Source organism: Alnus glutinosa, chromosome 3, assembly GCF_958979055.1.
Source record: "Alnus glutinosa chromosome 3, dhAlnGlut1.1, whole genome shotgun sequence".
NCBI lineage: Eukaryota > Viridiplantae > Streptophyta > Magnoliopsida > Fagales > Betulaceae > Alnus > Alnus glutinosa.
Genome location: NC_084888.1, coordinates 28,813,242 through 28,827,853, shown reverse-complemented (window position 1 = coordinate 28,827,853; position 14,612 = coordinate 28,813,242). Strand labels below are relative to the sequence as shown.

At 34.0% G+C, this 14,612-nt stretch overlaps 1 protein-coding gene across 1 annotated transcript; it reads left to right on the top strand.

Annotated features, from left to right (window-relative positions):
* Positions 1–4,926: 4,926 nt before the first annotated feature.
* Positions 4,927–14,405, top strand: LOC133862345 (metal transporter Nramp1-like). The gene is made up of 14 exons (XM_062298130.1): positions 4,927–5,161; positions 5,401–5,531; positions 7,354–7,432; positions 7,516–7,556; positions 7,750–7,828; positions 7,929–8,033; positions 9,869–9,978; positions 10,173–10,354; positions 10,439–10,508; positions 11,244–11,417; positions 11,598–11,702; positions 12,215–12,346; positions 12,934–13,029; positions 13,826–14,405. The coding sequence occupies exons 2-14, from the start codon at positions 5,424–5,426 to the stop codon at positions 14,159–14,161; spliced, it is 1,617 nt and encodes a 538-aa protein (XP_062154114.1). The 5' UTR covers positions 4,927–5,161; positions 5,401–5,423; the 3' UTR covers positions 14,162–14,405.
* Positions 14,406–14,612: the final 207 nt, after the last annotated feature.

The window sequence follows — 14,612 nt, the reverse complement described above, 5'->3', positions numbered from 1 at the left end:
TCATCATATCACCCACTATGTTACTTTATTGCATTTCTGTTTTGTTAAACTATGTGTTATGTTAGTAAGTGCATCACGCATAGACAAAAAAAAATGGATCACTTAACTTGCTAAGTCGTGTTATTATGTTTTTTTTTAAGAACTTGTGCTTCTGCAAAAATATTATTTTCTCATGGTATGCATGGTAGTATTTACAAGTGCTCTGGTGTCCTAATATGAAACCTTGCGCCTCTGAAGCTTTAAGGCTAACGAGTTAGGCTCTTTTGGGTCTTGGCGTTACAAGCAATCCATTTTAGCCAATCCAACAATTTTTCCTAATAAAAAGAAATTGAACAACACCAACTAATGATTATGGAAGAAATTTCAAATTGTCGTGTCATGGATGTTCAATCTTGTAAGAAGACTATATTTACTCTCGGTATCCTGCAATTTTCCAAATAAAAGACGAATTACAATAGTCATTAACACTTGCATTATATATGCTTTAAATAATATTTTAGTAAAATGGTACATGATGTAGGGATGAACGGTAAACACTACAAGGGTCATTAATATTTACAGAATGAGGTATGTATAAATCCTATGTCATATATTACCAATCAATAATTGTATACAATTTCTTCAAACAAAATCAATTGAAACGAGGAAAAAAAGAAGAAGAAAAAAGGTTAAAGATTGGTACCTGATCTGAATGATATAATGACATAGTATTAGTACTATCAGCTCCATACATAGATGAAGTTGCACATTGACCATATCTCAGTAAATGAAGCTCATATTAAATAAATAAGATGTATAAATTTTAAAAAAGCATAAAGATGTAGGACTATTAGTTGTAAATATTGATTTTCTTGCGAATGATGATTGTTGATAATTTTCTTCTTCTTTTTAGCCACTTCAGTACAACTTTTGATCCGACGCCTTCCTTTACAACCTTGTTTCTTTTTTAGGCCTTTAGCACATATGGTTGTCATCTCATCCAATGAATTTTCTTGGAAATTATCAACTTGGTAAATATCGAATTTCCTTTTCACGACATCTTTAATCTTTTTGATCAACTCGTTATAGTTTTCCAATGCTATCTTGTATGCTTCTTTACATTCAACCGCCCGACTGATAAGCTTGACATACAAGGGGTACAAAGACTTATATCGATTTGTGACTTCTAAATTTGTGTCTATTATTATTTCATGTTTATTGAAGTCTTGTACAACCTCATTTCTTGCATCTTTTGTCCATCTCTTAAGGATGTACTTCTTTGGAAGTACCTTGATATTCATAACATCAAGAATTTTTAAAGCATGACCACACAAAATTCCACATCTCTCAAACTTTTTGCAACTACATGAAACATTGTTTTCTAAAGAATTCCAAATGACTCTACAATCTTTAGACTTATCATACATTGACACTACACATTCATGAGACGGGATTCTTTCGATATGCTCATTGATATAAGCTCATTGGAATTCTTCATATTGCTTTTGAAACTTCAAAAATGGCTGAAAAATATAAATATTTGATGCTTGTATCAACAAAGGTGATGACATCTTAATTTTTGGTATTTTTGCCTTAAATTATACTCTGCTCACAATTCCTTATAACGTTTATCATTAAGTAATCTTTCAAAATGTGTGAAGAACTTTACAATATCATAATCTGACTGTAAATAATCCTTCATGCCAGCATTCAAACTTTCACTCAATTGTGTCGAAGTCATTCCTGTAGAAAAAGACATCTTGACATATGCTTTAGCCCATTTTTCTTTCACTTCAAATAAACGTTGTAGCCATGAATTATCACATACATTGTGCTTATGAAGTATCTCATCCCAAGCAACAAGGAACTCCCCTTTCTCTTCCAAAACTTTAAAACATGCATTGAGATCACTTATAAACCCATTCTCTCATCTTAATAAATGACCTACATGTTTTAAACCATTTTGCATTAAATGCCACGTATACAATCGATGGTAAGTATTAGGCATCACCAATGAGATAGCTTTAGTCATTGCTGGATCTTGATCAATAAAAATTGTAGTTGGCTTCTTCCCCGACAATTGCCTCAAAGAAAGTTTCAAACAAGTTAAACAACCATTGAAATGACTCTATAGTTTCATCATATAGAAGTGCAGCCCAAATATCACAACCTCTCTATAATGATTATACCCAACAAACATTGCAAGCGGTCGATACTCCTTGTTTGTCCTGTATGTTGTATCAAAAGAAACTACATCACCAAATAACTTATAATCAATAATGATTTGTGCATCTGCCCAAAAATTATTTGTTATATGTTATGCTATATCCAACTGTATTGCATAATAAAAGGAGGAATTCTCCCACTTTTGCTTTTGAAAGTATCTAAGTATACTCCTTGCCTCACCATATTTCAACTCTCACTATCGTTTGTTGTCAAAGTAATTCTTCTAATCTTGCTTGGTGTAACCAAGAACATCTTTCCCACCGGCTTGTCTACCCATGAACTCATATGAATCCTTCAATTTTATACCACTATCCTTAGCCAAATCGATTTCTAATGCTTATGCTTTTGAGATCTTTCGTTGTGAAGACATCATGTGAGCACATTGTAGAAAATGAAGAACGTGGTTATGATTGAGCTTAAGATATGTAATATATATATATATATATATATATATATATATATATATATATATATAAAAAATTTTTATCAAGTCAAATTTCCATCTATGCCTAGCAACCTATCCTTGTTTCAGCTCGCTCGTACGTTTTTTGACCATCGTTTTTCCGCTCGGCTCGAAATCCCTCTTTACAACATGTAAATTTTCGTTAAGTCCCCACACCGTCTACCTTTATTTTATTACCCTAATCTTTACGAATACTAAATCCATAATTCCGTCCGTACTCATTATAGAATTTGTATGCCTCTTGTTCAGAACCAAACTTCATGCCAAGCTTTAGCGAATAATCAGTAACCAAATTTTGACCATTGTTCTTGTTCGCCTCTTCCATGTAATTATTCAAAAGATAAATTAAAATGTGTAAGAATCTTGAAGTGAGAATATACAAAGATCCCATAATTGATGAAGTCAATACATATCTATATCAAGTACTATTGTCAAGTACAGAAAAGATGTTCATGATGATTGATGAAGTCAATACATATCTATATCAACAAGAAAGACTTTTATTTTATTATTTTGTTTTTTTGTTCATTGTTTTATTATTATTTTTTCACCTAATTAATTCTTTGCAATGGTCACACATTGTTACATTCCCTTGGATTCATTCTTCCCCCCTCCCCAAATGAATACATGGATTCTCTCTCGCCACAACCACACATGCTCATAGGTTCGCCAAATATTTTTACCCTTTCAAAAACAAATACATCCCTTCTACAAACTAATTCTTCCACATAATACACTATTTCAAAAAGTAATCTTTTTTTATTTCAGAAACAAGAAAAACTTCTAAAATGGTAATTTAAAAAAAAAAAAAAAAAAACCAAGACCAGAACTAACCTGTCAAGGGAGTCTTGGACGGCGTCTACAATGGGAAACAGAGGTTCTGATTCTCATTCATGCAAACTCGATCCCATATCTGCTTGTATTTACAATAATGTTCATAATAACTTAACGCCTCAAATATCTTCTGCTTGCACTTCTCTCTAACCTTTAATATTTTGTATCTATTCTCACATTTTTCACAATCTCCAAAAAGGTAAAAATATGAGAGAGGAAAAAATATATTTTGTATTAAAAATAATGAATAGAGAAGCTCTTTTGGTTCCTTACGTATTGGGTAGAACTGTAGCATTTTTAATGCTTAGGAAACCGAAAGAATATCTGCTGTGGGTGATTTTTTGTGATTTTTTTGACATTTTTTCTATATGTAGGAAATAAAATGAATTATAAAGAAACTGTTGTGAATGTTTTAAACTTAAAACGGTGAGGTGTAGGTTAATAAGACCCTCAAATAATCCAAGCCATCCATCCAAATATCAAATTACATTAGCTTTTAAAAGTACAGCACAAAGCCGGATCAATCTACAATACACATGGGCCGAATTCAACGCTGATTTAACCTGCTCCAATTGTCTATTTGTCTTGGGCCCTACATATGAAGACAAAAGAATATGCTGAGTGTGATTGACAGAAGGCTGTACAAAACAACCTGAACTACTGTACGTTTCCACCTTGGATTTGGTGACATGTTGCAACCAATCGGATTACTCTTCCTCCTTTTTAAGTGCCACGAATTCTCAGCCGTGCATCTAGCTCCCTGAGCAGCCACATCACCGAATCTCAACCGTCCCTACAGTTTACAGAAGTACAAATGCCTGGACCCCACTCCTCTCTTTTTGTAAAGGGACCCAGTCATGGGGTTCATACGTAACGTATCTTCTACCGTGAAACCTCGGACACATTACTGTCCCTACAACAATCTTTTCATGTTTTTTTGTTATTATTAATGTGATAATAAAAATTGGCCTGTAATTTTTCTTTTCTTTTTTTTTGCAATTGCATATTAATCGAATTGCTTTATTCTTATATCTACTGTCATTTTATTAAATGCATTTTATCATAATAATAATAATAATCACGTACATGTCACATCGATTAGAGATATGTTAACATCACTTGTATATTTTTTTAAACCAATCATTAAATTTGTACGACTTATATACTTAAAAATTCTATGATTAATTTAGAAAAATAATATACTATAATCATTTCTCTGCCGATTAATATAACAAGTTTTTAAATGACTTATAATATTAACCGTTTAAAATATAAAAGTATAAATCATTTAAAACACGTCGTATTAGCCTTACTCCTTCAAATTATGTGTACTTACAAAGTCAAATATTGTATTTTTCCTTTTTTAATAAAAAAAAAAAAAAGAAAGAAAAGGTCAACATTGTTATCTTTAGCTGACTTGAGAGGAAAGATACTCTGTACTTACGTTTCGGAGAAGAAAACAAAAGAGGCAATCTTGTTCCTTTGGTCAAGAAACGAATAAGAAAGGGAGGAAGAAAGACAGATATGAACTGACCTGGAACTGGAGTATCAGTGGGTTTCAGTCTTAAAAGGACAGCCAGAGAGAGATAGAGAGAGAGAGAGAAAGAGAGAGAGAGATATTCAACATTGTTGTTTAAGCACATCTTCTGGAAATTCAAGGTTTGTGAATCTTGTGTCGAATCATTCTCGGAGCCCGCTGTTTGGTTACCAAGACAACATAGAAAAGCAACCCAAATTGCATATTGCATCTCATCTTCTCCAACCCAACATTTCTATTATCTTTTTCCTCTTGTTTTTTTTTTTTTCTGTATGTTGTTAGGATTTTGGTTTATAGTGTTGTCACTTTTTGGCGAACAAACAGTCACTAAACTGAAGCTTGCCCTTTCTTCTTCTTCTAGACGTGTTGTGCGGAGGAAGAGAGATGGCGACTTCTGGGCAGCCACAGTTCATTGCCAGCACTGGAAACCGGAGTTTTTCAAATGCGCCGCTGATTGAGAACTCGGATTCCAATCAGATTGTTGTTCCTGATGTGAGTTTTATTAGTTACTTGTCAAATAATTATCAGGACTCTGACATTATATTATTGTTTTTGCACAAATTAATGGAAAAAGTATCGCTTATTGATAGATTGGGCCTGAAAGATTAAGGGGAGATAAACACAAACACCTGGGGAAGTCTGTAAAGTGAGGTATCAATATAACATGTTGGGGTACTACCATAACTCAAAAGCTTAACTTTATGGGTTGGGGCCCAGTTATGTTATATGTCACTCACTTTCGTAATTGTTACAAGCTCACAGTCACACATTTATAGTCTAACACAAAGAACATTGATTGATATTTGAGAAAGTTGATAATAGTTGACTGTATTTGGCTGTTCTGAATTGAGATTACAGCCTATTCTCGGTTTCTTTTCCATTTTGTATGAAAGGGGAATTTTCGGTACTAGTGATAGTCATACAAGTGGAGGCAGGAAAAAAAAAAAGATGGAGCGAGAAAGGGTAGGCTGTTAATATGATATGATTTCCTAACTAGTTTGCTTTGTTGATTCTGCCAATTGAATAGAATCAAATGCAATCAAGTGCAATCGAATTCTAATGCAACGAAAAAAAATAAAGAAATGAAATAAAAAATAAAGTAAAAAAAAGGATGGAGAAGATACAAAATCAATAAAAGAAAAAGAAGGTGAGTAGCAAAACTTATTAGATAGCAGAGTCAATGGTATCTAATAAGTTTGGGGGCCAAGATCTGTGTGTTAACTGTAAATGACAAGTAGTAACTTCTAACATGAGAGTGGTTTTGGAGAAGAGTTAGGATAAAACTTAAAATTATGCCAAATATTGATGTAAATTCCAACATAGCCAGCAATTGATTCCAACTTTCACTCAGTTATTCCTTTTTTTTTTTTTTTTTTGTGTGTGTGTGTGTGTGTGTGGTTCAAATGGGAGAGATGAACTACAGAGTTCAATCTGATATTAATCTCATTGCGTAGAGAATTTGAGATCATGGTGATGGAAAAACGATAAAAAAACTTATTTGGTAAAAGCATGAAGTTTTCTTTTTCTATGCACTCATTAGATTGGTTACATCAGTGGGAAACATATTCAAATTCCTGATACTGATAAGATAGGTACCTGGAAACACAAAACCTTTCTGGACAAACGATCCATAAAATTTAATATCTATATAGTGGCAAACAAAGAAGATAAACTGATGGAACACTTAAGAAATCCTGGAAAGGACTCTTGCTCTCTGGAAAAAGAATAGACTCCTGCAATATGCACATGATCTATATCAGGCATGGTACAGATCTAACTTGTTAATGTTAAATATGTTGCATCACTTAGGTGGATTGTTCAAGGCTTGTAATGAGGGCGCCCTATAGTTTTCTCAATGCCAGCAAAAAAAATTGCAAAGTGTAGGAGCTGATCAAATACTGTATTGAAGTGAACATACGGATGATGACTGTATGATTAGAGTTCCTTTGGTCTACGGTGCATCTTAACTTGGAGCTGACCTTGTTTAAACACAGATTGACTGTTTACACTTTATGATGTGAATGAGTTAATGAACTTTGTAGACCTCTAAAGCAAATGTGCCTCTCCCAAAATATAGCTGTTCGTTGTGAACATTGCTTGTGAGACAATCTTAATGTGCCATTGTCTCGCAGCTTTGAGCAAAATGTGCCTCAAATGCTGTTGGTGCTCAGCTTTGCAGAAATTGTTCCCTTTGACGTTTTTTTTTTTTTTTTTCCTGAAGGTTCTTTATGTGTAAATTTGAACTCCTGTGGATATTTATAAATTTTAATGGAAATTGATTATTTTGTGGCTCTTTGTATCTCTTTTTTGGCAGAGGAGAAGTTGGAAAAACTTGTTTGCATACATGGGTCCTGGGTTTCTTGTTTCTATTGCATATATTGATCCTGGGAATTGTAAGATTGTAATTTCTCATCTCCTTACATCCCACCATAAATTATGTGCTAACAAACATACTTGTAATTTGCTTTACTCGCAGTTGAAACGGATCTTCAGGCAGGAGCTCAATTCAAGTATGAGGTGCGAATGTCATATTCTGATGCAGTTGATTTCCCTTTGTATTTTAGTTGAATTTTGTAAAATTTTGGGGAATTCTCTTTCCCTCTCTGTCTCTGTCTCTCTCTGTTTGTGTATGTGTGTGTCTATCTAATTGTTTTATTTTTCAATGTTCTGTTATTAATCATTTATTATTTTTATTACTACTTTTTCTCAGCTACTTTGGATCATATTACTGGCTTCTTGTGCTGCTCTTATTATTCAATCCCTAGCAGCCAATCTTGGGGTTGTCACAGGCAAGTGATATGTTAGTCTACTTTTTACTATACGTATCCCCCAATTATCTGCTTATCTGTCTTTTTTCTTCTCTTTTTATGTGTTGGTTTGTGATTTTAGGAAAGCATTTAGCGGAGCACTGTAGAGCTGAATATGATAAGGTGCCAAACTTCATCCTCTGGGTTCTTGCTGAAATTGCTATTGTTGCATGTGACATTCCTGAAGGTAAGGGTGCTTCTTACTTTGAAATCGAATACAGGATATCGAAATTAATGTGCCACTAAACTCATAAAAATTAAAAGCAGCTAATAAATGTAGTTACACTGATTTGGTGCTTAACTATGTAAATTAGAGCTTCCACTAATTTAAAGAAATTAATAGAAGCCACTAGCTACGCTGTCCCAAACAACTAAGGGATAACCTATGTTTCTTTAGTATCATGAATACTGTTGGTGACCTCATACTGGAGCTCTTACAAGTTTGTTGGTTTTTTTTTTTGCATATTATCTACATCATGAGCCTAATAAATGGTTCATAATGCATGGCTCTGATATTCTAGTGCCACCAAAAACTGGTGTTTTACTTAATTGGAAGAGCTTTTGGGCCTGCATACTAAATTTTTAAAGACGTCACATCTGTCATCTCTATCTTAACTTTTCACAGATTAACATGTGAACTCTTTTTGGTTAATTTTTTTATGCCAGTAATTATTTTTTATTGGTAAGTTATACAAGCAGCTGGTGGGTCTTGAATCTATGGGTTCCCCCTTTACCTTGTTTAATAGGGGGAGGAGATGCCATTTAAGCTATTTTTTTAGGTCAATACATACAACCGTTTGGCTTTAAAGTAACTATGGATGAGTTGACTGGGATATAGGAGGTCCATTTTGGACTCAATGCATCTGGAAAATATATATGTTGAGACGTTTAGTGGACTAAGATGGGTTATGTTGTTGCAAGAAAGACCATTTGCTGGACAAGTTGGGTGCATATTTATTCAAATTGGGCAGTTGTCAAAGTTGATGAGTCTTAAACGGCAAGGGACAAATAAAAGGATTAAAGGAACTTGGTTGAACTAGTGAGATTGAGACGATGTTATTGCATACAGTTTACATAGAAGACCCAAAAGTGAGATAAATTTTTTTAAAAAGTGCAAAGAGGCATAACCCTACTACACAAGAAGTATACAAGAGAACCCAAAAGTGAGAGAAATAAATAAGATTTATGATGTTTGGCCCTCAAGGGGGTTGGTAAGGCTTTGAGGTTATTGCATCTTTTTTATTTTATTTTATCTTATTTTTCCTCGAATCTATTCCTTTTGTATATGGATATGAGGACTTTCGTTTAGCCTTATTGACTACTCAAACAGAGTTTTGAGGAATTCCAACTTTGATTGATTATTTTTACACCTTCGCCATCCATATATAATCTCTTAATTTATTTGTTTGCTAAATATAGGTTATTTTCATATTGTATCAGACAGCTTTTGTTTTTGTGAACCTTCCAAAAGAAGATAATGATAGTAATTAATAAATGAAAAATCTGGTGGTAAGAGTTCTGTCGTGGTACATTTCTTTCTGATGTTTCCTTTGGTGTTATAGAACTGTAGGATTGAGAAATATTAACATAAAAAGGAAATGCTTTCTTTTTGCTGGTTTCCATGCTAGACATAGTAGCCATGTTAATCTCATGCTATACATTTTTTCATTGGTGTGACATTTCATTATCATGATTAATCATAGCACAACAACAACATTGTTGCATCTACCTTTCCTGGAATTTGTGTTGCGTGCAAACGGACTTGGCTAATATTTTCTTAGAGTTAGACAGACTTTGTGGAAGCAGACTTCCAATGTATATTTTTTGTTGATTATTCTGAATCTTGATGTATGTGTGAATGTGTTTCTGTACGTATATTCTTTAGTCATCTGACTCACGTTTTGAAGTGTTTAAGATGGGCAGAAATACGAGTTGTGTTAAATCTATGCAGCTTTGCTTTATTAATTTTGTTCATGTTATAGCTGTCCAAATCATTCTGACTCTGCTTCTTCCTATTTTCAGTTATTGGTACAGCCTTCGCATTGAACATGCTCTTCAGCATTCCCGTATGGTGTGGTGTTCTTCTGACAGGGCTTAGTACATTGGTTCTTCTAGCGTTACAGCAATATGGGGTATCTTGATATCCTTTCAATAATCTATATTTCCTGCTATATATAATGGTTTAAAACTATGGAATACTATATACCTTACGTATTTGACCCAAAGAGATATTGGTAATAACAGTAATTGATGCAGATAAAATTTTAGGTAAAAGCAAATCATGCTTTAAGATTTCTCCTTTATTTTATTTTTCCTTTGTTTACAGGTCAGGAAACTTGAATTCTTGATTACATTTCTTGTAATTACAATTGCTGGATGTTTTTTAGCAGAGCTTGGCTATGCAAAGCCTGCTGCTACCGAAGTCTTAAAAGGTCTTTTTGTTCCCCAACTCAAAGGAAATGGTGCTACTGGCCTTGCAATTTCACTCCTCGGTGCGATGGTTATGCCGTAGGTTTCTCATATCTTCCAGAAATTCTATATCCTTCCCCTAAGTAATTCTCATTTTCATTGAATTTTATATACTTGCTGCAGGCACAATCTCTTTCTTCATTCAGCATTGGTGCTCTCTAGGAAGATACCACGATCTGTTCGAGGCATCAAAGTAAATGTTTACCTTAGTGGACAAGTTTTTAACTTTCCTCTCTCTCTCTCTCTCTCTCTCTCTCTCTGTTTTTATTTTTATATAAAGGCGTGCTCAGGATATCACCATACTGTACATTAATGTTTAAAACTTAATCAAGCATTTAATATTGAGGCTAGTCTCCTTACAAATGCAAACTAATTCAAAATTTTCATAATCAAATGATATGGCTCTTTGGACACTCCTAAGTCTCTTTGTTTAGAAATTAGCCATATGATATTAGAGGCATTTATTTTTTTTACTATATAGCCTCTGTATAAAGAGATTTGTTGGTTGGAAAATTTTATCAGATTAATCTTTTAGTTCTGTTGTGTGTGTTCTTGTTCGAGGGGCTGGCATGATACGGTGGTCACCTGGGTAATATACTCATGTTTCTACAAATGATAGTCTAATGAGTCATTTGTACGCTGAAACTGCTCTTCATTCTTTTAATGCTTCCGTCATTGTTACTTTATCTGGATAGAAATGTGTTTCAATGCCATAAAACTTTATAACTTTTCCTTCCCCTTCTCTCTTTCCCTTTTTGGTTAGAAGCCATACAACTTTAATTAGTGAAGCATACTTGAATCAAACCAGCTCTTTAAGGCTTATTTAAAGACAATTATTTCGCTTAAGGGAGTTCTTATCATTTTGGTTCCTGCAAATAGAATTCTGGAAATATGGTAGAGCAGCATCTGATGACATAATATTTCACAGGAGGCTTGCAGATTCTATCTGATAGAGAGTGCCTTTGCGCTAATGGTGGCTTTCCTCATTAATGTATCCATCATTTCCGTCAGTGGCGCAGTTTGTAATTCCTCAAATTTGAATGCGGAAGATCAGAAGAGCTGCGAGGACTTGGACTTGAACAAAGCTTCATTTTTACTAGAGGTATGTGACTTAGCCAAATTTGCTAGCCAATTGTTGTTCTCAGTCCTGGCATTTGGTTTTTCACAGAAAATGTTGATGCTTATGTAATCTCAGTTTTCATATTGTAGTTTTGCATTTTTTTCACTGAATCACTATTAATGCAGATGATTTGTAATCTTGGTCTTTATTTATCTTTTACAGAATGTCTTAGGTAGTTGGAGCTCAAAACTTTTTGCAATTGCTTTGCTGGCATCAGGTCAGAGTTCTACTATAACAGGAACATATGCAGGGCAATATGTTATGCAGGTATTCTGCTAATTGATTATATATAGTTTGTAGTCTGAGAATACTTCCGTTCTTCTATTTTTCCAATGGACAATATTAAATTTCAACCTCAAACAGTTCTCCGTGTTGGAATTTGAAGTTAAAATATGAAGTTGGTTTAATTTCATCTAGCCTTATCTCTTAATATCAGATGATACAGATAAGTTCTGTCAGTTTCCTCTCATAGAATGAACTACCGGTGAAGAAGAAAACTATATTTTTAATCATCCTTTCTTATGTTTTGGTAACTTAAATTATGGATATTTTCTTCATGTATGACATTCCTGGTCTGTTATTTAGAATTTGGATTCTTATTAGTAAAATTTCTTTGTGTCAAGTTCAGCTTATAAGTCTTGGCAAGAATTAATGCTTCAATAAGTATCACTTTATAACTGCTATTTATTTATGGCAGTCCCATTGCATGGATATATAATTGGTTGAGTTTCCTGATCATGACTCTAGTTTTTTTGGCATGGCTCATCTTATTTTTGTAGGGATTTCTCGATTTACGACTGGAACCATGGCTTCGAAACCTTTTAACTCGTTGCTTGGCTATAGTCCCTAGTTTAATTGTTGCTCTAATTGGTGGCTCTAGTGGGGCTGGAAAGCTAATAATCATTGCATCGGTAAGATATTCTCGACTGTTATTTCTCTTTTACTTGCAAATGATAAGTAAAGTAATGAAGCAGCATTATTTCAGGGGACTTTTAACATGAACATATACCGATTCTTAATGTCTCTCATTACTTCAATAGCTGATTCATAACGGCCCTTTTTTACCTTCGGATGCAATTTATAAGACACTGGACCATCCAATATTCGAATGTAGCCTAGGCTTGTCCCCCATTTATTCAAATGTTTCAGTGACCTTTTAGAATTAGAAAAGTGTATTTTGTAAGTCAAAGCTAGAAACCTTTCTGCTAAAAATTTTCTCAGGCAAATAAATTGATGTTAAACTTGTTTAGTTCTCCATTATGGTCCCTTGCTATACCAAATAGAACTTAAGCCCCACGCCGTTATAGACTTTCCTCGCTTTAAAACTAAATGACTAGAAGTTATCCTTCACATACATCACTGGCAGGCTTAAATTTCTGGTTAAAAGTGACATCATAATTTCACTTTTGAACATGCAATTATTCACAAAATTGAATTATGTTCTTGTTCGTATATCTAGTTCATGCTGCAGCTTGACCTTTTTTTGTGTGTTTGTTAGATGATTTTATCATTTGAGCTCCCTTTTGCTCTCATTCCACTTCTCAAGTTCACCAGCAGTAAGACCAAGATGGGGATGTATGGAAACTCTAAAATGGTAAGATTTTATTTGAGTGGCAACTTATGTTGCTATTCCCTTACATACTTGATCCATCCATTATGTCTGATATATTTGAGTCGTTTGAAAAATTGCATGACCACGAACTAAATACACACTACTAGTTGTTCTGATTGGGAAGATTATTGACACAAGTGACTAAATTGGCATATTGTACATAAATGTGCACATATTTTCTTATTTTGATATTGAAAATTTCTTTATACTTTCTTTGGTCAAATTTTCAGTCTGCAACTAATAAAATGCAATGGTTATCAAAAACTGGAAATTAGTAACTCATTTCGATTTGTGAGAGTTGAGTGTGAACATCATGAAGAGTCTTTTATTGAGAGCTTAGTACACCACTTAGCCAAAAGACTAAGTTATTAGGTTTGAACCCAATAATATCTACACTATTATCTACTTTTGCACATTTTAGTTAATCCATGAACAGGATAGGATCTATATAGACCCATGGATCTGTACATCTCGATCGGAAAAGAATCAATAGATGTATGATTCGACCACTTAACCAATTGCATCACTCACATGTGAACATTGCAATAGAAATCTTTTGAGGATCTTTCAAGTAGTTCTATTGCTGACCAAAATTAGACATCTGGCCTATTTATGTAAGGATTGAGAGAGGCAGAGAGTGACAGAGGGATAGATTTCTGACCAATTAGACATTGTGACATGTGATCCAACTCTCCTAAAAAGTGATCAGACCAGAAGGGCTGCCATTTCCTCATTTTATAAGTATTTGTTCATTAATTTGTGTCATCTTCTATTGCAGATTTCAGCTGTCACTTGGTTCATTGGTTTCCTGATCATGGCCATAAATATATACTATCTCACAACCGGGTTCATCAACTTGCTTCTTCACAGCCACTTGAAACTTGTGGTTACTGTGTTTCTTGGAATATTTGGATTTGCAGGTTTGGGAATTTATTTGGCTGGAATTGCATATTTGGTTTTCCGCAGTAACAAGAAATCTACGCACCTTCTGGCATTAACAACTCCTGAAAGTAGACAAATGGCCGATGAGCCAGCTAATGCATCAGTGTATTCTCCACAAAGAGAAGATATAGCAAGCATGCAGTTGCCTCAGAGAAGTACAGATGAAAACTAGATTAAGAAGACTGATGGTTAGTTGGGTAAGCTAGATTAAGAAGACTGAAACTTCTGGACTTGTAGTTTTTACTTCAAGGGATGCACCTCAATGTTGCTAATATCTACAAATGAAAACTATGTTACATAATAAATGTAATGCCCCGCCCTTCGTAACAAGGGCGAAATAGAATTTAATTAAATTTTCACATGAGTCGTGACGCACCTCAAATGGTGCAGCGGAATAAATTTTTCTTTTTATAATTGCATTAAAAAATCTTCAATGAATTATACCAGAGCTTCTATTAAAAAATAAAACTTATCTGTTAGACCATAGTTGATAAAATATGCCATAAGTGGCATATTAAAACAAACTAACAAGACAGACTTGTAACTAGTAAGCAGTCCATAGGCTAGAGACTCCTCTTGAGATCCTCAATAGGAGACATCTCAGCTCGCTAGCGGGTCTATAT